Below are 26,682 nucleotides of genomic sequence, written 5' to 3'. Positions count from 1 at the left end.
TAACATTTACACTGTTTTCATTTGCCCGTGGTGGTGGGAAAGGACAATAAATGGGGAAGGATCCATAATTTCCATCTTCCTAAAGACTGTTAGCTCTTCAAAGAAGAGGTTTATAACATTTAACCCCTTGATACCTCCTGACATTACCAAGTACAGAAGACAGGCGTTGCTATCTCACATTTAATAGAACCTCACTTAATATGTTCACAGTAGAAAATAGCAGTGGTTGGAGAAGGGTTCTACATACTCTCTAAAAGCGTGAAAGGATACTAACAATCTCACAGCAAGAATAATATAGAGAAGCTGGGCTACAGGGGCATGTCTTGAAACACGTCAATATGGTACCAGCCTCAGCATTTTTATCTCTCAGTAGATAATTCTAAGATGGAGAAGTTATGGGGAAATTCTTACATTCTTACAGTACATGGAACAGTCTTATCAGTTTCCTAAGAAGTAGACAAATCAAACGGCAAGCAGTGTTCACAGGGACTTGGGATAATGGACAGAGAAGTACTGCAGAGGAGCAAGAATCCTGAAACTTAGGAAGCTTCTAAGAAGCTAGAGGAGGAATTTGGGTGCAGGGCCAAGGAAACCCCCTCATTCACTTGCTATCAACCCACATTTCTCCCATATCCAAAGACATATCACATGACAGCAAGGTTAATCATTTATTGACTAGTTAGAGGAAGGATATATTCATGGTACAGTTCCCTGGGTATGGCAAAGAGAATCAGAAACTCAGAGAAAACCTTTGATTCTTGGTGAACTGATGAGTCTTCTGAGGCAATCGGGGAAGATTCTGAAGATGTGGGATCAGGCTTTTATATGTGACAGTGATGGAAATCAGGTTGCAGGATTTATCTTGAGATGATGAAGAGACCATGGAAAGGAAGCACTTGGAGCCCAAGTGAGGAAGCATTCACTTGGTGCTAAGTAAGAAGAGGAGAAAGAGAACATAGAAACTTGTTAAGCTTTCTTTGCATTGAACTGAGGACCAAAATAATTCCCATTGTAGAGAAAATTGGTGAAGGAATAGATATCAACCTGCATTCTGTCTAACCTGTTATTTGCCAGAAGAGGGCAGGGAGAGCATTAACTAAATGACATCTTTTCTGTGGCTGATGCCATCTTAACTTTCCTCTAACTGAGACTATGGAAAAGAGAAAGGATGCACTGAAGAGTTCTAGGCTTGCATTTGCCATTTTCCAGAATTAGAAGTTTTGAAGACTTTGTGATAGATTAAGGAATAATGGCAAACAGTCACAGCAACCTTTTACTAAATGCTTACTTTATGCAAGCCTTAGGTGCTGAGACATTTCACACGTTCTCTGAATAAAGCCCCACAGTTACTCTGAGGCAGGAATCAGATGAGGAAACTCAGTGTCTGTTTGCCGGGTTGGAGGAAATGGGAAGGCCACACAGCTCCCTGTCGAGATTGAGCAGGCACAGCCAAGTACAAAAGAAGTACGAAAGAAGAAATTCTTATAAGTGGAGGCAGAGAGGGCTTCCTGCGCTTGGCAGATGGGCCACAAACAAGGAAGTGTATTTGAGTTTCATACTGCTACTCTGCTACTCTTTTTCCATTTCAAACTTCAAGTGCCAATCATTCTTTAGCCCATTATCAACGACTGTGCCTTTTCACCAGCATTATATCCACTCTCCACAAGGTCGATGTCATTGTTTGCTTCTTAATTCCTTAAGTCGTCTGCTGGAAAGCTCACGGTAGGAGTGTGTCCTGAACCCAGGGCCTCCAACGCAAATTTCACGCTCTTCTCACCAGCTTCCTTACCAAGTTGCTTTTACTATAACAAACTCCCAATGCTTTCAGAAGGCACTAGCTCCTGGACCACCCCATCTTCCCCAGCATTAGAGATCACCAACCTGGAGGCTGGGGCATCTCCCGTCTCTCGGGCCTCCTGACAGCGATCTGTAGAGGCAGAGCAGAACACATTCAGACCCCAACCCCAGCTCGTTTCCCAGAGAGAAACCAGATGATTCTCTCGGTTGGGACTAAGGGCAATGAATAGAGGAGGCATTACTGTCCCTTGGATTTTTCCCTTCAGCCATATGGAAAGTGAGGAAGAGAAAGCTAGAAATCGCTGAACTTACCGACTTTTGTCAGGTCAAGTATGTTTTCCTTAACAATTCCATTCTCTTGGCAAAGTTTCTCAAACCGTTCCTTGATTTTTCTGTTAATGTTTTTCTTTCGGGCTGTAAGGAAAGTGACTGTAACTACTGGGACTCTTGTCACTGAGGCAAGTGAGAGGGGTGGGGCTCGAGATGGATCAGGGAACGGATGGTACTTTCTGGGGGCTCAGGTGGCAGAGTGGGGGATATGAGCTGTCCTGCAATTTGACATCAGTAGACTCTCCCTTCTGGCATGATGAAAGATTTCATCATCTTCCCATCACTGAGACTGAGGAATCCCCAAAGTGAACATCTGTCTTCGGAGAGGGAGGATCTCCTAGGCTAAGCCTTGGAGGACCATTTTGTCTCCAGGGTTCCTTTCTCCCCTTTCTCCCCACCCCTAGATGAGTGCCAGCAGGAAAATACTCTACCATAGAGCGCCATCACGTTGAATTGTGTTCCCTCGTTGTAATTTGTGAGTAGGTAAATAATATATTCGTCATAAACAGTTTCAAGTATGTGAAATTTATTAAGTCCATAATCTGTGGAGGAATCAGAACACAGTTCAGAACCTCATTGGTCCATGGGAAGCAAGCAAAACTCTTCACCTGTTCTCTCTCACATAATAAATTCAAGTGCATGTCCTGGAAGAGGTAGAGACAGAGGATGGCTAATGCCTTCCATTTGCGTCAACCTGTGCCATATGAGGTGAATTCTAAGAAAAGGGATAGTGGTAAACTGACCACTAGTGGCAGAAGGATTCAGCCCCAGCAGCCATTCACCCTCTTCACCTCCCTGAGACCACCCACCTCCCTCAGCATCGCTGCCCATGACGTGTCTCCATCTTCTTGTTTAAACCCCACTGGCCTATGTACCCCGTGCTACATCCTCAGCAATGTGCTGTTCAGTGGCCACCAGGCATCATCAGAAAGAGAGAGACTGTCCTGCCAATTTACTTTTTTTGCAGGAGGGACATATGACCAAATCACTTCTCTTCATCTAGTGGCATTAAGAGCCAGGCATCGGTATTTTACAACAAAGTTTTCCCAAACTCAGGTCATTGACTATTAGGTGGTCCCCATTATATTACTTAAAAAAAAACACAAAACGTTGATCAGCAATTGATCATGGTCCCAAAGATATTGGGGTTCTGTAAATTCCTAGCAGTCTGAAGTAGAAATAAGAAAGAGTTTTCTGTTTACTTACACTCAACACTGTATTCATCCTGCACTTCTGTTTTGTCACAAGTAAAATTTATTGAAATACATTCTCCATTTGTTCTGTAAAACAGAGTGGATTGATGTCCAAGAGATGTTGCTAGGAGCTGACTCCCTCCCCGCCCCCCACCTCCGATCTACCTATAACTTCAGTTTATCATTCCATTTACCTTTTGAACATTTTAATACCATTTCCAAAGAACTTTAATTTACATTATTTCACTTGATTTGATACTGTAAAATAACTCAACTCTTCCTGTTATTGTAATTCCTACCACTATTTACACTATTACTCTTTCTGAAACTACTTGTTTAGACAGTTAGCTGAGTCCTCATCACGTGCCAGCCTCTCAGATGAGTGCTTTACAACATTACCTCACCAAAAAAGCCATGAGGGACAGTTATTATCACCCACTTTTACCAAAGGGAAAATGCAAGTGGAAGGAGAGGAATTTTCTTGGTCAAACAACTAGTAAGAAATAGAAATAGGTTAGAATTCAGGCTGTTAATCCAAATTCTTTGCTCTTTACCTAAGCTATACTGCCACACTTCCTGTGACTCTGATGCCTCTCTGTCCTCTACTTCCCTCACTGCCATTTCCTTCTGTTACCAACTCTTGTCTCTGAATCTGGAAAAGCCTTAGGTCCATCAAGTCCTCAATCAGTGCCAGATGAGAGACTCTGATTTTGGGCACAGGCCCAGCATGCATGCACAACATGCATATGTGTGCATGTGTATGTGGGGGTGTGTGGGTGTAGAGGTCCAAGACAACACCAAGGCTTCTACTTTCCTCTCCCAGCTAATAAAGGCCACACTTACTTTATAAGAAATTCAAAGAACAGAGATGAGTTAGGCAAGACATGGATGCTTTCCAGAAAAACCCTCATGGGACCATTCTCTGCTATATATTCTAGCCTCTGTGAGGCCAAGGTAATGGTATACCATTCACCTTCAACCTGTAAAAAATCAGTAAAATGATGAGGTAAGAAGAGAGGAGAGAAGACACACATGAACATGCTCACCTTGAACGCTGGCCCATGGGGTAAGATGTGAAGACAGAATTAGGACTCAGGTCAACTGGCAAAACACCCAGGACTCTTTCCACTGTCCCTCCAGTGAGAATGGAGGTCCCCATGTGTTGTTGTCTTTTGACACGGTACAATCACTTTCAGTCCAAGGTCTGAAACCATCCCTTTTATCTTATAGGCCAAGTAACCCCTACCCTCCAGTAGGATTCAACTAGTTTCAAAATCCCCCAATCCACCCTCAGAAGTCCACAGACTCTACCTTTGACATATCAAAGTTGCTCGTCACAACATCATGGCTCTCTTCCTGGTCGGCATAGACCAGAGACAGCCCCAGACACAGCAAAAGCAGCTTCATCTTGACAGGGGACAGCACGTCTCCTCTACAGGCACCTGGGGTGACTTGTTGCCTAACAGTGACTCCATGCCCCAGCTCCTCTGTCTTTATATCCATTCTGAGCCCAGTTTTCTGTCCATGGGTCACTACCTTTCCTCCTCCCACTCCATGAAATGGTCTGGCATTCACTGGTGTGGGTCCAGGGATTATCCATGCCCTTTTTGAAAATTGGCAATACCAACCCTTTTAGATCTACCTGGTGACCTTGAATTTCTCAAAACATGTTCTCAAGAAAAATAGTGGATGTTATAAAGAGCTGTCTTTTAGAACCAGATTTAACCGCAGATCTGGCTTGGAATAAAAAAGTCAAAGATAATGAGAGGAATTAAGTTTTCATGAACCTCAAAACAGAAAATCGTCTCTATTAAAGATTAGAGTGGGAAACAGACGTGGCTCAACTGACAGAGCATCCATCTACCATATGGAGGGTCCAGTGTTTAATCCCCAGGGCTTCCTGATATGTGTGGTAAGCTGGCTCACATACAGCGCTGCAGTGCGCAAGGAGTGCAGTGCCACACAGGGGTGTCCCAGCATGGGGGTACTCCAAACGCAAGGAGTGTGCCCTGCAAGGACAGCCCCCCATGCAAGAAAGCACAGCCTGCCCAGGAGTGGTGCCACACACACAGAGAGCTGATACAACAAGATGATGCAACAAAAAAGCGATGCAGTTTCCCAGTGCCACTGGATAATGCAAGTGGATCCAGAAGAACACACAGAGAATGGACACAGAGAGCAGACAATGGGGGTAGGGGAAAGGGAAGAGAAATAAATAAAAAATAAATCTTGAAAAAACAAAGATGATAGTACCTGTCATAAAGCATTAAAATTGAGTTGAAAAAAATAGTCTTTAAAATACAGTGTCTAGTACTCAGTATTCTTTAGGTACTTTTCCTTATTCTCTGCATCCAGCCTTTGCAGCCTTCCCTGCCCCACAAGTAATGACGAACTCTTTAACCATGATGCCTATATCCCTACCCAATGGGCTCCATGGGAGAAATGGATAGCTTCCCTTCTTTCAAGTGATGTTGGGGCAAGACTTCATACTCACTAAAAATTCTAATGAAAAAGCTTATGAAATAAGCTGTTACGTAGAAAGTGCTTAAGAGCATGGAGTTCGGGGTCATGCAGAGCTGGGCTTCGCCTCCATTTCTGCCATTAGGAAACCGTATGGACAGGTCAGTTAACCTCTCTGGACTTAAGCATCCTCCTTTGGGGATCGTTTTACCTAACAGATGGCTGTAGGGACTCAATATGTGTAGAATCCGCAGCATAATGTCTGGACGGTTAGGTCAGAAAAAGCTCCGTGGAGAAGGTGGGGCTTGGGGTAAGCCTTGAAAAGTAGGGAAGGTATGGAAATGTGTAGTGCGGATGAGAAGAGTATTTTCTCTAGGTGGGAGAAATACTGAGGCAGGATCCTGTGTGCTTCCAAAACAGAAAGAGGCTGGTGTCATGGGAGGAGCTGGGCACAAGAGAGTGGGTAGAGGACCTAAGAATCATGGCTTTCCATCTGTGGCCTGCTTACAAAAGAAAGTCACCCCAGCCCCTTAGTGCTCATTTCTTGTTCATGTTCAACCAATATCCAATCTCTGGTATTTTGAAGCTTATGCCACTTCACCCATCATGGATTGTAGTGGGTTTAGCTGACCTGACCTTGACACCTGGTGGAAAAAGGCTGACTGCCTTATTCCCTCTATTTGCTTCTCTCCAAGAATAAGATGGCAGCCCATGACCAGCCAGTTTGCACAATGAACTCTTCCCGGGCTATGAGGTTGACATGAGTGTCAGCAGCTGCTGCTGCACACACTGTCCCTATCCCATCCCTCAGCTTTCCTAACTCTGGACTCTTATACCGTAGTGCAATACTGTCACATTCTGGTATTTTTTTTCCCTACAAGGAATAATTTCCCTGAAGGAAGAGATATCTACCTTGTTCAACTTTGTACCTTTCGTAGCACCGGATACATAGCACCACATTTGGAATGCTTTGTAAACAAAATCCTATCTTTAAAAGCACTAGGGGTTCTTTTTTTTTTTTTTAAGTTTATTGGATTTATTTTTTTGTCTTTATTTATTTTTTTAATATTACATTCAAAAAATATGAGGTCCCCATATACCCCCCAGCCCCCTCACCCCACTCCTCCCCACATAGCAACATTCTCCTCCATCATCATGAGACATTCATTGCATTTGGTGAATACAACCTTGAGCATCGTTGCACCTCATGGTCAATGGTCCACATCATAGCCCACACTCTCCCACGTTCCATCCAGTGGGCCATGGGAGGATATACAATGTCCGGTAATTGTCCCTGCAGCACCACCCAGGACAGCTCCAAGTCCCGAAAATGCCCCCACATCCTATCTCTTCCTCCCATTCCCCACCCCCAGCAGCCACCATGGCCACTTTCTCCACACCAATGCCACATTTTCTTCGATTACTAATCACAATAGTTCATGAATAGAATATTAGTAAGTCCACTGTAATCCATATTCTATTCCTCCATCCTGTGGACCTTGGATTGGTTGTGTCCACTCCATATCTATATCAAGAGGGGACTTAGATATTAAAGTGAACCTTCTTGAAAATCCTCTTGTAAATAAGAAATTGCTTTTGGGCATTCACCTCCTAATGTATATTATTGGGTCAATGGAGTGGAAGGAGAGCTTTAAACAAAAGTCTATGATCAAAAGCTTATGTTTTAGATTATCTTATCTGCTAAGACTTGAGTTGACTATTCCCCATTCTGGCTATTCACGTCCATTTCAAATCTGCCACGTTTTGGCAATTAGCTTGGGCATTGCCAGGAAAGCCTAGAAGCACTGAATGGCAAGGACAAGGCTGCAAAAATACCCAATAGACGCAATGCAATCCATCTAGAGACTTGGTGAAAGAAAATCCAGACAAAACCAAAGATGAACTAATTGAATCAGTCAAGAGGGATACTTTGCTTTGAAAAAGAGTTCCCTTAAATAATATACTTGTGCTGCATTTAAATATTTGTGCTAAGAGCTGTGGACCTATGATCTGAAAACACTCACAAGTTGTCGGTGATCAATAAATATCACAGTCAAATGAAAGAATAACTTTTGTATTGGGGAACATTGAATAAGGCAGAGAGATAAGGAAGGATGACCAGAAAGAAAAAAAAAAAAAAGAGGAAGTGAAAACAGAAAAGTAAGTACTGATGTTAAGGAATTTCCCAGATGATAATGTAAACACATGGGACAAAGAGTTAATTTACAAAAGTTCACTTGCCCACCCATCTATAGGAAATGCATCTATTGTATAATGCAAGATACCTGATTCAGCATTTGATTGCAGAGCAATTTTTTTCTGTGGTGTAGCAATTTGCTTTAGAAGGTGATGCTACTAAAAGGTTTCAAAAAATGATGACTGAACTTAGTTCAATTATCATGATCAAATGTTTACTGTGCTGGGTGTATACCTGGCATTGGGAAGGCTAAAGAGATAGACAAGGTGGGGGCTGGGCCCTGAAGAAACTCCTGGCCAGTGTGAAGATGATTTGAAAACAATCTGATTATAAAGTCAAAAGTAAACAATTTCATATAGGAGAAGAGAAGAGTCAATAGTAATGAAGAAGAATAAGAAGAGAAAAAAAGGGAAACGTGATCAGGTCCAGTTAAAGACTGACCTCCCAATTCCAGGTATGGAGCCAGAATGGTTGTTTCTTCCTCCAGGTAAATGGGGCTTTACCCAAGGAGCACAAATTCACAAGAAGTAAAGACGGAAAACAAGCACTCTTCAGTGACATCCTGTCCTCTCCTGATCCAGCAGGGAAGGAAAAGGAGGGTCTCTGAGGAGTAGAGGGTTTCTGTTTCTCCCACTCCCGACAAGGTTCTGCGCTTTCTGTTAGGGAGAAAGGGGTGAGAACTGAGTTGTTCTGCCAGCCTACAGGTCCAGGGGCACTGACTCCTGCCTTTCTGCCGAGGGAGGAAGAGCAATTCTGATGAGTGGGTCTCAGCAGAACAGCAGCAGATGGCACAAGTGACCCTCTGGTCTACTGCTGCCCTGAAGAGCTGGCCTTTGGGCCTTGTCTTTAATGGGACCACTGAATATGGTCCTGACTCTTGTCAAGAATGGCCAGCCATTCCAGGGTTGAGCTGCCCAGTCACGTGCCCCCCAATCTATCAATCTTTTAAGAGCAGAGTGTTTATCTAGTTATATCTCCACATTTCAAGCATAGCACTGATATCTGAATGCAAACTGCCACATTAGAGCCATATTGCATCAGCTAGTTTAATATGTAAGGCCCTTGGATTTCAATACAACAAAGTGGCAAAAGCCTGGTAACCAAAGAAAGAACATCTTGTCACAAAGTCATATTTGCTCAGGGCGCTCCAAGCAGGGATTATGCCAAGGTCCATTTACCAAGACAAATAGTTACAATGGAAGTATGTTTTGTTGCAGTCCAAGGTCTCACTTGTCCTGGGGCCAGATATATTAAAATAATAGTTCAATGTCTGAAATAGGGTAAGCCCTAAGTCAGCATTAAATGTTCACTTTACACACATTATTTTATCAAATTTTCATAAGCTCTGCATGGGAGCTGCCATTTTATCTTATTTTACAGAATCGTGAGCACTAATGCTCAGAGAGGTTAAGTAACCTTACCAAAATCATGCAAATATGGATGGGAGAACCCATATTTGAATCTGAGATTGTCTGAGGCCTGAGCCCTCACTCTTATTGGCTCCACTACATGAATTGGGCCTGCTGTTTCTGACATGAAAAACAGATGACAGGAATAGTAATGCTGTCAGCCCTCAAAGGAGTCTGCCTGGTAGTTGCTACTGAAGAAGCTGCATGCAGATTTCTTAAAGATGTGGTGCTTGGCATGTGGCTGCAAGAGTCTGAGCAATAAAGGGCGATCAACAACTATTGGATGGATGGATGGATGGATGGATGGATGGATGGATGGATGGATGATTTAAGGGTAATTCTCCTCTGATCAGGAATTAGGAGGTGCTTTCATACCAAATATACCTAGTCACCAACCACATTAAGACTCCCACACCAATACCAAATATAGGGCATTTTGTAAGAGGCCCAAGAAAAGGATGACAGTCTTCCAGGTTGTTGAGAAGCAAGTGACCCAAGTCTTGACTAACTTTGGGTGGGCAAGGGGTTTATGGAGTTCATGTGTGAACAGATAACAGTCCATCTATAACTGGGTAACTTGAATGAAACGAACTGGCTGGCTGGAAATGTACTCATGACCTTGTCCTCAGTTACACTCTCAATCAGTTGGACAAATTCCTCATTGAGAAAGCCAGTGGCAACATTTAAGCCATGTTACACTATACCAAGGCATATTCTGTGCCAAGAATAGCAAGAAACACAAGCTTATTTGATCCACGTGCCAGAGTGGAAATATTTGTTGGTCCCTAGCAGTCAGGTCAATATACATGCTGCTAGTGTTGGCTCAAATCCAACTTTAAATTCTCCATTCCCTTCACCATTGGAAAATTGTTTGGCACTACCAACATTACATCTGTGTTAGCTGGGTTCTCCAAAAGGCAGATGCTGAAGCAGACTTGGGAATGATAAAGGTTTATTAGGGAGTAATATTTGTGAATGGGAAAGGCAGGAAGCAGTATTGGGCAAGGGGAGCTATCAGACCATCATGCAGATCAGATAAAGTTTCTGTTCCTAATGGGGGGCTCCAGAGGCTATTAGAGGAGTCCTATATCAAGCAGAAATGGATAAGCCCTTGTATCACACACTTGCTCAGTCATTGGCTGGGGCCATTCTAGACTGGTACCTGGACTCAAGGGTCCAGGCGAATCTGAATGAGTCACCAGTTGGAGGCTGTCAGTCAACCATACCCCTCACAACTGGGCAGCATAGTGAGTCCTTTCTTGAAGGGAGAATTGGAGCGACACATCTCTGTCTGGGACTCCAGTACCCATTCGAGTACCCAGAAACATGGAGAGTCTTCTCATAAGAGGTCCAGAGATCTCTTCTCACATGGGATAGGGACAGGGGTGAAAGCAGAACCACTTTCCCTCTGTTTTAGTTTAAAATTCCCACCACAATACCAGGGTGCCCTGTGGGTTAGAAAACCAGAACCTCAGGGATTGTTGCCTCCAGATCCACTTATCAAAAATCAGCAATGTAATCCATGCTGTGTAACAATGCTCTAAAATTTACTCATCAAATGCAATGAATGTCCCACACTAACGAAAGAAGTACTTGTTGTGGGAGGAGTGGGGGGATGTGGGGAGTGGGGTATATTGGGACCTCTTATATTTTTTATTGTAACATTTTGTTTGATTTCAGTATCTTATAAAAAAAAGATAATACAAATTAAAAAAAAAAATTCAGCAAGTACTTACTTATGCATGTTCCCACGTAACCCAGATGGTACTCTGGGCCTTTCTCAATAGCACATAATTTAGGACTGACTCCTTCCAATGATGATGACATCACCAGCCTTGGGATGAGAGGAGGAAGTTTGGGCAATGGAAGAAATAATTATAAGTCTTGAGTCATGGAGAAAGGATTAAGGAGGTCCCCAAATTAAAGATCATCCATGTTACAGTTTTATCATAGGCAGGACCATTCAAAAAAATTAGAAAATTCTCCTTCATACCATCAAAGTGAGAACTGATGCAATTATTTATGTAAAGAGCTTGGCACAGTGTCAGGACAATGAATGGAACCTAATCATAGTCTTCCATTTTGATGAACTTACTCATTCAACAAACAGCCTCTCCAGGTCCACTATGTCCAGGAACAAAGAATATGTTGTTGAATAAATTAGGTCCAAATTCTGCCCTCGTTGAATAGTAGTTTTCGTCTGTTTGGTTTGGTTTGATTTTCCTTCTCCTCCTCCACCCCATCCCCACCCCCACCCTGTTGTTTTTGCTGTCTGTGTCCATTCGCTGTGTGATCTTCTGTTCTATTTCTCTTCTTGTCTTCTCATCTTTCTCCTCTAGGATTCACTGGGATTTGATCCTGGGGACTTCTGATGTGGAGAGTGGTTCCCTGTCAATTGTGCCACCTCAGTTCCTGGTCTCTGTTGCGCTTCACCTTGACTCTCCCCTTCACCTCTTTTGTTGCATCATCATCTTGTTGCGTGACTCACTTGCGCAGGCACTGGCTCACTGTGCAGGCACTCAGCTCACCGCGCAGGCATTGGCTCACCATGTGGGGACTCACATGGGCACTGCCTTGCCACATGGGCACTGGCTCAGCATGCGGGCACTAGGCTCACCACATGGGCACCTGGGTCACCATGGGGTACTCGGTTTGCCATGTGGGCACGCTTTCTCTTCTTCTTTTTTACCAGGAGGCCCCAGGGATTGAACCTAGATCCTCCCATATGGTAGATGGAGGCCTTTTCACTTGAGTCACATCCGCTTCCTTGTTTGTTTAAGAAGTACCAGGGATTTGAACACAGGACCTTGAACATGGGAAGCAGGCACTCAACCACTGAGCTACAGCCACTCCTCTATAGTAGTCTTTTATTTTTTTCTTCATTTTTTAAATATTACATTCAAAAAATATGAGGTCCTCCTATACCCAAACCCTCCCCACCCCCCTCCTCCCCCCATAGCAACATTCTTCTCCATCATCATGAGACATTCATTGCACTTGGTGAACACATCTCTGAGCATCGCTGCACCTCATGGTCAATGGTCCACATCATAACCCACACTCTCCCACTTTCCATCCAGTGGGCCATGGGAGGACATACAATGTCCAGTAATTGTCCCTGCAGCACCATCCAGGACAACTCCAAGTCCCAAAAACACCTCCGCATCTCATCTCTTCCTCCCATTCTCCACACCCAGCAGCCACCATGACCACTTACAGTAGTCTTTAAACAAAAATCTTCACATTCACATCTCATGAGGTCAAGAACTTGATCCAAGGAGAAAGACTAAACCAGGCACCCTTCTTCTAATCACAGCCTCTACCAAAAAGCTTAATTCCTTCTTTCTTTGCTTGTGTTGCAATCCTCCCCTGGAGAGCCCTCCTTTATTGCTACCTATTCAAATATTATCCCTCCTCCAAAGCCCTGTTTTTGACTCTGCTGGCTCTCAGCCTTCTCATTTGTTCTATATAGCAGTTGGAGCTTTACTCTCACACTGCAGCAGCCAAGTGATATTGGCATAATGCTAGCACACAATATAACCCATCCTCCAAAAAATATAATCTCCAAGGAACTAAAAACTTAATTCTCATACTATGTAGTGAACATGTGTCAATGATTTCATTAATTTATTACTGAGGGAACCAGAAGAAGGGCAGCTGGTTCAAAAGAGGATGTGAGAAAGATAAAAATAAATCTGGAATAAAACTGCTAGGTTAGATACAAGGAGTCAGTGTTTTACAAGGCAATAAATCTATAACCTTTACAGTAATCTTCTCTATCATTTACATATCTATCCTCCTTGGAAAAAATCATTTACATATCTATCCTCCTTGGAATCATTTGGACAGAATCATTTACATATCTATCCTCCTTGGAAAAAAAAATCATTTGTACTTTCATGGTTTTCTGTTAGTTGATCTCTAACTTTAGAGTCTGGGCCCTAAACAATCGTAAATAGTAAGTTAAACAGTTATATTTTCTAGAGAGCCAGATAACACTTAGCAAGGCTTTTTAGACAGTGCTCCAGCATACCTTTTAAAGGACACATGGTCATCCTTTTTACCTTATTTCCAAATTTTGGAAAATATTTTAACAGTAATTTCTAAACTTGCACATACACTGGAAAGGTAATAAGTGAATGGATAACTGACTTTGGAGTCAGAAGAACCTGGGATCATATTCTTACTCCACAATTAACTTCTCTGGGTCTTTGTTTCCTCAGAGTTGTGGCAAATATTACATGGACAGGTTTCGAAGGTGCTAGAATGCAACGGATGCTCAATAAATCTTAGCTCCTTCACTCTTTCTGTCCTCTTTGGAAAACTGGTCATTTCTGGTACTTCTGTGGCTTGCCCAAGCTCTAGTAACGTGCCTGAGCTCTCTATAGTAGGTTTTCAGCAAACCTTCTCTGATTGTTTGATACATGGCTTGTCTGTGACTTAGGCAAGTTCCTTCCATCTGGCCCTCAATTTACCCATCAAGGACAGTGAGAAGCATCAGTGGTTCTTTACCTCTGGCAGCACGAGTCCTGGGGGAAGAGGGGGTTTGGGACTCTGGGAGGAATAAGGGTAGTTCTGGTCTTCATGGTCACTAAGAAACACTACTGACATCTGGTGCCCAGAAGCCGGGGATGATGGACGCTCTGCAGTGCTGAGGCCAAGCCCCTACAAGGAGGAGCTGTTTCAGCCAGCACAGCAGTAACGCCCCACTGAGAAACACTGGCTCTTCCCCATACGTCTTTGCATCGCCCCTTCTGACAATAAACTCATGCTTCCCCACTGTTCTCTTCAAAGGATGGGAGGTAGACAGTTGCATTCCAAAGACCTGCTTTGCCTAAAGAAAACAGTGCAGTTTCCAAACATTGGAGCAATTCAGCACATTATTCCATGCCTGAAATGTAGCTTCAGGTTGTTGATGATTCTTGTCTGAAGAAAGGCTATTGCATTTTGTTGCCTACAGCCACAAGGATCTGATGTATTTTCTGGATAAAAGGAATGCCACAAGCATCCAAATTAGGAACCAGTTAGTTTTTGCCGAGTGCCCAGCTCCCTGAAAAGAACAGCAGTGGAGGTGAAGACAGGTCCCTGACAACCAGCAGGGAACAGACAAGCACCCTATTGCCGAGGGCACCAACCCACGGGATCCCAGCTTCCCAGGAGAAAGCTTGAGGCCACTTAGTTCCGTTCCATGTGCACCCCTTCCAGAGAGCCTACCTTCTCTTCATTCTTTTGTTCACGGCCTGGTACCACATAATTGTCTCTCTCCCTCCACTGGACACTGAGCCCTGGAGGGAAAACAACCGGGTTGTATTCTTCTCTGATTCCAAACATACTGAATGGCTGAGCTCAGCCCACAGCAGGCACCAAATTTATACTTTCAATCCAAACCTAGTTTCCTCATTGGCTACCCTTTTGTCTGGCCTCCTGAAAAGAAGTAAGTGCTATAAGCCAAAGAACCAAATAAATTTCCTTCTAGAAATGCTAAATCCTGATAAGATTCATGTTTCCACGGAGATTCTTTCATTAAACACCAGCAAAGCAGAACTAGGAGGGATCCACAAGGCGGCAGGAAAAGAGATTTTCTTTCCCTGCAGAGGACCCAATGAGGAAATGCCTAGCACCACTCACTTACAAAGTTGCATGTTGTGATACATTGATAAGAATCATGAGAGTGGGCTGAACAGTGGAAATCTCCTAATTAATTATCACCTGTCTATAAGGAAATATTGTTGCATTTTTTTCAACTACAATTAGTTTAAGCAATTCAAATTTGGGTAGGTGATTTGGGGAATCACTTTCTCTAGCTTAATCAGTCTATAGCAAATATGCTAGACCATATTTAGGGGAGACTGGAAGGGAACAGAGCCTGGGGAGCAGGTGAGTGTGGTCAGGCAGGCTATTGGAGAGGAACCTCGACGATTTTGGGGGAAAAGTTCTTTGAATGCTTACTCCTGAGGACACTTGGCATTTCCCTAGTTGTGATCCCTCCTTTCACACAGCCACTTGGGGAATATGATTGTTAATTCAGCATACGCCATGCCTGGCCCTCATTCAGGGACAGTATTTTGGCAGCAATAACCAAGAAGGGTCAAGACTCTTGCCCAATGGAGGGAAGATGGCCATTAAATGAATAAGCACGCAGATGAAAATAAAACTGGAAATTGCCATGACTGCTATGAAATACTACACATGGGTGCTGTCATCCATTCATTCAAAATATATTTAGCAAGCATCTCTGTGCAAGGACTACTGCTTAGAGAAAATAAGGAAGGCGATTGGATCCTTCCCTTTGTGGAGTATAGAGGCTGGGAAAGGTTGAAAAATCATTCTTCAAAAGTTATTTACATCCGAATCCCTGGATCATGTGAATGTTATCCTATATGGTCAAAAAGGATCTTGGCAGATGACTGTTGAAGATCTTGATTTTTTCTTTTGGAAAATCAGTTTTCCTATGGTGCGTCCACTGAAACCTTTTCATTAAAAAGACTAGCAAAGAGGAGTGGATGTAGCTCAAGTGACTGAGCACCTGCTTCCCACATACGAGTTCCCCAGGTTATATCCTTAATATCTCAAAAATAAAATAAGATGAAATAATAAAATAAAATAAATAAAATGCTTTTTTAAAAAATGTGCAAAGCAGTAATAAGATGCAGTCACAAGGTGGCAGAAAGGAAGATTTTATTTTCCTACAGGCGACCTAATGAGGAAATGAATGTCTAGTTTTCCTGGCTTACAAAGTTGTTGCTGTGATGTTGCATGTTGTGAGTTGTAATCACTTGCATAAGAGGGAGGCAAAGGAAGATTTTACGCACAGAGAGGGGAGAAGATGCTGTGAAGATGGGACAGAGAGAGAATTGAAAATGCTGGCTGTGCAGGTTGGAGATATAGGGCCATAAGCCAAGCATGTCAGCAGGGGACAGAAGCTGGAAGAGGCAAGGAACACATTCTCCTCTAGAGCCTCTGAGGGAGCATCTCCCAGCTGGCACCTTGATTTTGGCTCAGTGATCGTGATTTTGGACTTCTGGCTTCCAGATCTGTAAGACAATAAATGTGATTTTTTCAAACCAAGATTGTGTTAAATTGTTACAACAGCCACAGTAAACTGATAGAGCGTCCAGCAAGGGAGCTTACTTTGTTGCAAATAAATACATTACCAAAGGACAAGTGTCATAGAAACACAGTAACAAAAGGGTTTAGAACGGAGGGTTCCAATATAGTTGGGGAAAACTGCAAACCCACCGAGGGCAAGGACTATGCCTAGTTCACCAATTCATCCTCAGCATTTAGCTCCCAGGTAATTAGCACTCAAGGAATATTTGTTAAATGATTGAATGTGGAAGGAAACTTAGAGTAGAAGGATGATTATAAATCAATTAGAAAGAGGAAAGAGGAAAAGAGCATTCCAGGTCGAAGCAAGAGTATATTATATAAGCAAAGGTCTTGTGTCAAGAAGTTGGAAAGTTCAGGGAAATAAAAGGAGGCCTGTGTTGCTAGAGATAGAAACAAGTAGATTATGAAGTGGGCTGAGCATAGAGAGGGGGACAAAGGCCAGGTCATGCAGAGCTGTGAAGGTCATTTTAAGGATTTTGACTTTGTCAAAATGGGAAACTGTCGAAGAGTTTTAAAAGCAGGGAAGCCTCCTGGGAATGCGCCTCCTGGGATGCGCCTCCCTGGCACTGAGGGATTACCACCAAGCACCAACTAGCAAGGCAACTGAAAAAAGACCTTGACCAAAAGGGGGAAAAGGTAAAGACAAATGAGTTTTTATGGTTAAGAGACTTCAAAGTGAGTCAGATCATTCCAGAAGTTACAATTTTGCACATCTCAGTGGAACTCAATGACTGCCAAAGTAGATACTACCACAAGTAGCAGGGCTATGAGGGCTCTGGAGACATCCAGACACTATAGTCAGGGCAGACAGCTCAGGAGTTTGGTGCCTTGCCAGTGAACCTACTTTGGAATATATGCTCCCCAGTGTGACAGAGTTGGACGCTGTGATTTCCCTACTCATGGCTCTTCAGCCCTTCTATTTGAACCTATAATTAGTACTAGAGGTGTTAGGTATACATCCGAGAGACTTAAATCTTTGGGCTGTCCATGTGCCACCTGGGCCCTGAACCTCAACTGAGTTGCAACACCTACACTCCAGTTCATTGGTCTCAACCAGGACAACTAACAAGGAGATGATGATGGACAACTATCATGCTGAGGAACTGAGAGTTGCAGTTTACAACTGCAAGCAAGAGAGTTCCATCCACTGGCCCTATGGAATCGCAGGCCCATCTCATTTAGAGGTAGAGTGGACATGACCATCCCAGAATCGTCAGGATTCGGGAATGAACGGTGGAATAAAGTAGAATACCAGGAAGTCTAAATGAATCTTTAAAAAATAAAAAACCACTAAATATATTCCTCTAACTCTAAAAAAAAGCAGGGGAGAGGTATGATCAGAAATGAGTCTTTTAGAACTCACTCTGGCAGCAGTGTAGAGAATGGATAGCAATGGGCAGTGGAGAGGCAGGAAAGAATGCTGGTAGATGATTTAGGAGTCTACTGCAGCATTCTGTCAAGAGAACGTGTTAGCTGGAACAGAAGTGGATGGAGCCAAGCAATTTTTAGAAGGAAAATAAATAAGATCTGGAAATGCAGTAGATATGTGGTTTACAGAGTGTGAGGTATCAAGGTTAATTTCTAAAATTTCCTCATTAGTCTAACTAGATGAATTGCAAATGTACTCATGAAGACAGGAAACACTGAAGGAGGGAGAAGTGAAGGAAAAAATGATTCCGTTTGGATGCATTGATTTTTAGATGGCTTTGAACATGATAGGTAAAAATTTCAAACAGGTACAGAGCCACCTGGGACTCAAGGCTAAAGAAGAGATTGAGGCAAAATAAACACCTGGGAATCTGAATGTGGAGAGTAATTGCTAGCTTAGGGTGATGAGCAATCGAACTTCATTGCAACACTCAATAACCTGCATGTGAAAATGTTTACTGAGTTGAGTCGTCCAGATCTTTTGTGTATGTTTCTGGGTACTGCAGAGTACCCGTGTGTCTATTCCCACATTTCTGTATCTGGCTTCAGTGAGTGCTGTGAATCATTCTAGTGAATGATTGAACCTAATGGGTATGGCAGGAACCCCCAAATTTGTAGCCAATTGGTCAGAAGCATGGGCAGCCTGGGCCCCCAAACTTGCCGTTGGTGCCTGTAGGACAGTCTTTTAGAGAAAGGATTGCTTGTACCTTTGGAGTCTGTCCTAATTCCCAGTAGTTAGGGTCAGAATTGAATTGAGTTATTGCAGTTTTTGCAGTTGTTGATTGAGTTTTTGGTGCCCTTTACAATATGACTGCCAAAACTTTTATATTCTCATTCCTCAAAATGAGTGTATTCACACTCATTTGATGGTTTTCATAGATATTTTTAAACAGTTTGGATAGCATTTAACTGGTGTTGTTTTTTTTTAAAATCAGAATCAGGGAGGAAAGACATGCCAATATTTTAGTTATATCTGTGTGTGTTTAATTTACTGTGTTTTAATATAAGCAGATGCCACATGAGCCCACAAGGACAGATTTTAAAATAATGTACATACAATGTGTTCAAATTTTCACCTTTCTCAGGGATTTCATGGTGTGGCTAAATCCTGCTGTGTTCTTTTTATCTCCACTTAAAACATATTTTTCTATGTATCCTATCATGAATGGTTTTATTAATTATGGTTAGGACTTTATTCCTTAGAGTGTATTGAGATGACTCATATGAAACTTCCATTTTTAGAGGACAGAGTTTGGAAGTTTCATGTGGTTCAAACAAATAATAGTGATACTACTGATGATTTTCTTTTCCTGAACTGTAATCATTGATGTGAAATAAAATAATTTTTATAAGAACAAGGCCTAAGGCTGCAGGGTGCCTAAGAGTTACCTCCTGAGAGCCTCCATGTTGCTCAAATGTGGCCAGTCTCAAAGCCAAACTCAGCATGTAAATGTGTTGCCTTCCCCCCAGCGTGGGACATGACTCCCGAGGATGATCCTCCCTGGTGCCAAGGGATTACTACCAAGTACCAGCTGATGATGTAACTAGAAAATGACCTTTAAGAAAAGGGTCAACTAGGACCAGCAGAATATCTCAGTCTACATATAATACTAGGAGTTAAAAATGCTTTTTGACCTGAATAAAAGGGGGAAATGGAAAGGACAAATGAGTTTATATGGCTATGAGTCTCCAAAAAGAGCCAGGAGGTTATCAGAGGGGTTGCCCTTATGCACACCTGAGTAGAGTCCCAGAGACAGATAAAGTAGATACAGCCCTATTTATTGGTTCTGCTGAGGGCTATAGAGACCCACAGGTTCTATGGTCATGGCAGATGGAGTTCAGTGCCATCTCAGTTGGCCCTACTTTGGAGTTTGTGTTTCTGTGTGATGGAACTGGACTTAGATGTGATCTCTGTCCACAAGTCTCTCCTTTTACTTTTACTGGAACTGTAGTTGGTGCTGGGGGTTAATGTATACCTAGGGGACCTGAATCTCTGGACTGACCATGTGATAGTCAGGCCCTGGGCCTCAACAGACTTGCAACTCCTACACTCTGGCTTATTGAACTTACCCCACTCATCTAACATGGAGGTGAAGAAGGTCAACCACCACACCAGGGAGCCAAGACTGCCTGCAACTGAAAGCAGGAGAATTGCATCCAGCATCCATGTGGAATCTAAGCCCCTTCTTGATATAGATGTGGAGTGGACACAACCATTCTAAGGTCCACAGGATGGAGGAATAGAGTATGGATTAGAGTGGACTTACTGACATTCTATTCATGAACTATCGTGATTAGTAATTGCAGAAAATGTGGCCTTGGTGTGGAGAAAGTGACCATGGTGGCTGCTGGGGGTAGGTAGCGGGAGGAAGGTATGTGATGTGGGGGCGTTTCCGGGACTTGGAGTTGTCCTGGGTGGTGCTGCAGGTACAGTAACTGGACATTGTATGTCCTCCCATGGCCCACTCCCATGGGTGGAATGTGGAAGAGTGTGGGCTATGATGTATGATGTGGACCATTGACCATGAGGTGCAGCGGTGCTCAGAGATGTATTCACCAAGTGCAATGAATTTCTCATGATGATGGAGGAGATTGTTGTTGTGGAGAGAGGAGTGAGGAGAGGGGGGTGGGAGGTATATGGATGGGGACCTCATATTTTTTGAATTTATTATTAAAAAAATAAAGACAAAAAAAATAAAAAAATAAAAAAATAAAGATAAAAAATAAGAGAATTTTTAGTACTGTAAGCATATTTAATCAATAATGTAAGAAACATAAAGAAATGCTTAGAGGAATGCTTAAAGTGAAACTGTTAACTGCCTAAAAGAATTTGGCAATAACTAATATTACTTGGTTTTGCTCTAATTAATTCACCAAATACACATTAATGCAGTGCCTGTATGCCATGGAGTTTGACTAATTTTGGGGGGGTAACCATCAGTTTTTATTTTAGCACTTAGATTTCATTTGGAATTCAAGAGAAATCAAAATAGTCTCTAAATAGTATATATGGAACAGATTTATTTGAAATATATTTTTTAAAATGTACCAGAATCTTCAAATACATTATTTCCAAATCCAGTATTGTACAATGTTTGTTATTTATTATCAGTCAGCTAAAGACACAGTTTTATACAATGAGAAAGACCAAATGTCATTCTGTGTTAAATGACTGTCATGTTGAGCTTAACCACATGTGATGTAGACCATGTGTGACAGTTTGAAGCTGGATGGACCCCACCTGAGGGCGTGAACCTACTGCAGGTCAGACTTTTGATTGTGTTACTTCAGTTAAGGGCCTTTGGATTATGTTACTTCAGTAAGGCATGACCCTGGGTAAGTGTTAATCCTCTTCCTGGAGTCCTTTGTAAATGGGATAAATAGGGAAGAGAAAGACACAGGAGCTGAGAGAGAACCATGGAAGCAAGAAGACAAAAGCAAGGAAGCCCAGAGGAGGAGGGAGAGCCCAGGAGATGCCACATGTGCCTTGCCATGTGACAAAGGAGTCCAGGATTGCTGGCAGTTGGTCTCTGGAGAGAAAGCATCACCTGATGATGCCCTGATTTGGACTTTTTCTCAGCCCTGGAACTGTAAGCGTGCAAGCCAATAAATCCCATTGTAAAAGCTAACCCACTTCTGATATATTGCATTTCTGCATCCCAGCAGACTAAAACACTATGTAATGATATGTCTTGGAGAGTGTTGTCTGAAAAGTCAAGTAAAATGAGGACTGAAAACGTCCATTTGATTTAGTATCTTGTAGATAATAGGTGGCCTTAGAAGCTCTGTTCCTATGGGGCCACAGGAGCAGCAGCCTCTCCAAGGTCACTGCCCATGCCCGGATCTGCTTCAGCTCATCCGTGGAAGAAAGGTGAAGAATTTCTAACTCGATTTTCCATCAGCAGCTTGGGACACAGTTGAAGCTGGTTGAAGCTGGCAAAGAGGATGGCTGATGGGCCCACTGCAGGCCTTGAAAGAGCAGGAGCTGGCAGCGCAGCAAGGCTGAGCGTCGCCCCCTGCTGGCCAGTCGACGCGGAAGTGCATGCCACAGCACACCACAGAAGCAGCCTTTCTTTCTTCCTCTGTGCAGGGTAGGAAGGTTTCTGTGATCAGGAGAATTCCCCGGTGTTTATTACACACATACATCAGCGTAAACATAATTTGCCACAATTAGTTGGAGAGCCTCAGCAGAATACAGAACTGATATTCATGGTCCCCTTTTGAAATTAGCTGAGGAAAAATGTTAGGGGGAAAAGAAAGTAGCAATGGCTTCTGGCTCTAATCGTTTCCTTATTGATTTTCATTCACAAGTGCAACCTATTTTCTTCAGAGCTTCCAGAGCAAACTTATAAAAATGGAAATGAGATCATGTTACTCCTCTACTCAAAACCTCCAATGTCTTCTCTATACTCCTAGAAAACCAAGCTGATTCCTGCCTGTGCTGGCTTCTCCAGGTCCAACCTTGTGCCCTACTTGGCTACCTCTTTCACCGGCTGCTTGTTACCTGCCGTGTCAATGGCCACAAGAGCACAATGCATGACCTAAACAAACATGTGGCAAATAAATAAAGGAATGGAAAGAGACCTGCTGTGTGGCATTCCAAAAACCCTGTTTTGGTTGCTTCATGCCCAAGTGTATTAAAAAGCTTTCAAAATTTTTCTTTTCAGTTCTAAGAAAAGCCATAAGCCATGAGCAAATAAAACAGCCTTTCACATTGTGATTCTGAAGATACATAAGTAGCCCAGGTGTCACCAGGACAAAAGAAATCACTTCAGGACACTGGTTAGTTATTGGTCATATTTTTACAAATCTTTTAGCATTGTCTCAATTGAACATTCTACCAAATTTTCTCAAAAGAGGAAATTAACCCAAGATCTCAGAAAATTGTACATCAAAAATAGTCAAAATTTATTTACTACGCTCTCTCCTAGATGGTTCAAGGTAGATAATTTCTGGGAGTCCAGTCCCTTCTCACCTTCAGGTGGGAATCAACAGCCCCTGCATGTGTTGGCGGGAAAGGAAGGGAGAAGGCATAGCTTTCCGTGAACAGACAGGAGGCACTCTGGACTAGGCTCGTGTTCCTGTTCTACTGGCTGCATGGAATGAAAAACGCTGCTTGTTTCTCTGAGCTTCAGCTTCCCAGGGCCCGCCGGGACTGAGGATGAGCTTGGCCCGCCTGACGGCTGGTGTCGCCTGCTCCCTGGATCGGATCTTGGTCTCCAGCTCCTCGCCCTCGCTGCTCTCCAGCCCAAGCTGCCTCTGCCCCAAGCCCACCCCGCGCTGCACACAGCGGGCCGCGGTCTCCCTGTGGAGTCCCCGACTACCCTCCACCACCACCACCCCCTTCCTCCCCACCCCGAAACAAAACTGTCCAAAGAAGCACCCAAATAGACCCCTCCCTCTGTCTTGCTCCCCTGTTGCTGACGCCGCCTGGGTGTAAAGACAGTCGGCTCGGCTGAAAGAGTTTGATGCCGCCAAGATGGCCGCGCCCCAAGAGACGCCGCGATAGGGGCGGGGCCACCTCCCGCGGGAGCGGCCTCGGGCGCGGTTACCCGTCACCACTAGCGCCGGAGCACCAGGTCAGGTCCGTAAACTAGCAGAGTCCCTGCAGCCTCAGATTGGAGACAAGTCTGTGTGTGGTCCTGTGGTTTCATCTGGAGGGGAGAGGAAGGGTAAATATACCCAGGAGTGGAATGGCTGGGTCACACGGCAAACATGTTGACTGGTTCCAGTTCTGGACAAGAAGGAGTAAACTCACACCAGACTTTCTTTCCCATTGAACACAATTGTAAAATCTAGAAATGCATAGGCAGTTATTTGAGATCTCTTAAAAGTATCAGAAAGAAGGTGGAAAAATTCAAACTCAGTGAGTTTCCTGAACCTAAGGGAGTCAATTACCTGCTAAACCAGGAAGTGTTTAAACAAGACCCACTGTCTCATAAATTCATATTCAAACTATCCAGAACACAATCCCAAATTATTCAATGTGTATGTGAGACAAATACAGCATAAAAGGAACAAGTAAGGTGACTATATGGTGGTAAGGCATCTACATTCCAAATGAAGTAATGAAAATATTGATTCCAAGTACAGCATGAAAAGTATGTATTTTGTTTTCCTGTGAGCAACCATTAAAAAATATACGAAGAGGGAAGCGGATATGGCTCTGGTGGTGGGCCTTCTGCCTGCCATATGGGAGGACGTGGGTTTGATCCCTGGGGTCTCCTGGTGAAAAAGAAGAGAAAGCGTGCCTGCACAGTGAGCCAGTGCCCGGGCAGGTACCCGCGGGGCGAGCCAGGGCCCATGCAAGCAAGTCACGCAGCAAGATGGTGACCCATCAAAAGAGAGACAAGGGGAGAGCTAAGGTGAAGCACAGCAGAAACCAGGAACTGAGGTGGCGCAATTGACAGGGGACCTCTTCCCACATCAGGGGTCTGAGGATCAAATCCCAGTGAATCGTAGAGGAGAAAAGATGAGAGGAGGAGACAACACAGACAGCAAAGAGCAGAGGGGTGGGAGGAAGGGAAGGGGGACAATAAATAAATAAATAAATCTTTTAAAAAATATAAAGAAATATAGTCAAAATAAAACAAATTTATATTTAAGTGTAATAGTAAAATGTGTTCAAAGAATCCAAAAGAAGGCAGAAAAGGAGAAATATAGAGTGACTAAAACTGGGGAATCAGACAGAAAACAAGGAAAAATCCAAACATATCAATGATTACATTAAATTTGAATGGTCCAAATATACCAGTTAAAAGAGAGTGTCAGATTGGATAAGTAAAAAAGACCCAAATATATGTCTATAAGAAACGTACTTCAAATATGAATATATAGGTGGATTGAAAGTAATAGGATGGATAAAGACATGCCACCAATCACAAGAAAGCTGCCGTGACTATATTAACATCAAAGTAGACTTCAGAGCAAAGAAAGTCACCAGGGATAAAGAGGGGCACTACGTATCAATAAAAGGTTCATTTCATCAAGAGACATAACTATTCTAAATATGCATGCACTTAAAAAATGAGCTTTAAGATACACAATACATAAACATACATAAACAATAAGTGTATAGTAATAGTTGTGAACTTACAAAACAAACATATATGACATCCTACAAGACTCTCATAACGCACCCTACCACCAATACCTTGCACTGTTGTTAAACCTTTTTAACTAATGATTACAGAGCATTGTCTAAATATTACTACTAACCGAAGTATTTTCCCCCAACCCACCCTATTACTATCTTTATATCATTTATATATGAACATACATAAACAATTAAGTGTACAGTAAATGTTGTAAACTTACAAAGCAAACATGCATAACATCATATGGGGTCCCATGCATCAACCCTTTACCAACACCTTTGCATTGTCATGAGATGTTTGCTATAGATTATGAAAGAATATTGTCAAAGTCTTACTATTAATTATATTCCTTATCTTACATTTGGTGTGTTTTTCCCGTAACCCACCCTATTATTATTTTTTAAATATATTTTTTATGACAGAAGTTGTAAACTTATAGAACAATCATGCACATGTGCAGAATTCCCAAACAACACCCCTCTATCAACATACCACACTGTGGTGGAACATTTGTTACAGATAAGATAATATCATATGATTGTTACCATGTCCATAGTGTATATTTGGCTCACATTTTCCATACTGCCCCATTATCAACACAGTACATCTTCAACATAGATGCAAGAATATTATATTATTACTGCTAATCACAGTCCATAGGTCACTCCAGCTGTATTTTCCCCATGCGTCTCCACATTCCCAACACCCTGCAGTAGTGATGTACATTTGCTCTAGTTCGCAAAGGACATTCTTGCATCTGTACCATCAACCGCAATTCTCATCCACCTCTTGGTTTACTGTGCTATTCAGTCCCTAGATTATTCTCTAGCATTCTGTCAGTTGGCATTTACATACCTAGACTACCATTTTCAGCCACATCACTATTTGTTACCATTCACTCTATACATTTCCACACTTTTACGGTAAAGCTAATTAAAACTTCTACATATATTAAACATCAGCAGTCCATCTCAGTCCTTCTCTTATCTCCTTTAAGAATTCACCACCTACCACCAGGTTTTGAAGATATTTTCCTACAATTTCTTCTAGAAGTTTTATGGTTCTTGCTTTTATTTTTAGGTTTTCGATCCATTTCGAGTTAATTTTTTGGATAAGGTGTGAACTAGGGGTCCTCCTTCCTTCTTTTGGCTGTGGATATCCAGTTCTTTCAGCACCATTTGTTGAATGGACCATTCTGCCCGAGCTGTGTGGGTTTGACAGGCTAGTCAAAAATCACTTGACTGTCCATGTGAGGGTCTGTTTCTGAACCATTGATTTGTTTCCATTGGTCTATGTGTTTGTCTTTATGCCACTTCTATGCTGTTTTTACCACTATCACTAGGTAATATGATTTAAAGTCTGGAGATGAGGATTTGCTTTTCCTTTTGATGATGTTTCTGGCTCTTCAGGACCACTTACCCTTCCAAATAAATTTGATAATCATGTATTCAATTTTTTAAAAAGTGCTGGTGAAAGTTTTATTGGGATTGCATTGATTCTGTATATCAATTTGAGTAGAATTGACATCTTAATGATATTTAGTCTTCTAATCCGTGAGCATGGAATATTCTTCCAGTTATTTATGTCTTTTAAAATTTCTTTTAACATTGAGTTGCAGTTTTCTGAATACAAGTGCTTTACATCACTGTTTAAGTTTTTCC

At 42.6% G+C, this 26,682-nt stretch overlaps 1 protein-coding gene across 1 annotated transcript; it reads right to left on the bottom strand.

Annotated features, from left to right (window-relative positions):
* Positions 1-649: 649 nt before the first annotated feature.
* LOC139439414 (lipocalin Can f 6.0101-like) lies at positions 650-4,803 on the bottom strand. The gene is made up of 7 exons (XM_071216558.1): positions 4,632-4,803; positions 4,164-4,300; positions 3,334-3,407; positions 2,559-2,669; positions 2,110-2,211; positions 1,882-1,927; positions 650-929 (listed from the first exon to the last, which is right to left on the bottom strand). Exons 1-7 carry the CDS (start codon positions 4,725-4,727, stop codon positions 920-922), a joined length of 576 nt encoding a protein of 191 aa, XP_071072659.1. The 5' UTR covers positions 4,728-4,803; the 3' UTR covers positions 650-919.
* Between the last annotated feature and the right edge of the window lie 21,879 nt (positions 4,804-26,682).

Source organism: Dasypus novemcinctus, chromosome 8 (assembly GCF_030445035.2).
Source record: "Dasypus novemcinctus isolate mDasNov1 chromosome 8, mDasNov1.1.hap2, whole genome shotgun sequence".
Lineage (NCBI taxonomy): Eukaryota > Metazoa > Chordata > Mammalia > Cingulata > Dasypodidae > Dasypus > Dasypus novemcinctus.
This window is presented reverse-complemented; position numbering and strand designations above follow the sequence as displayed.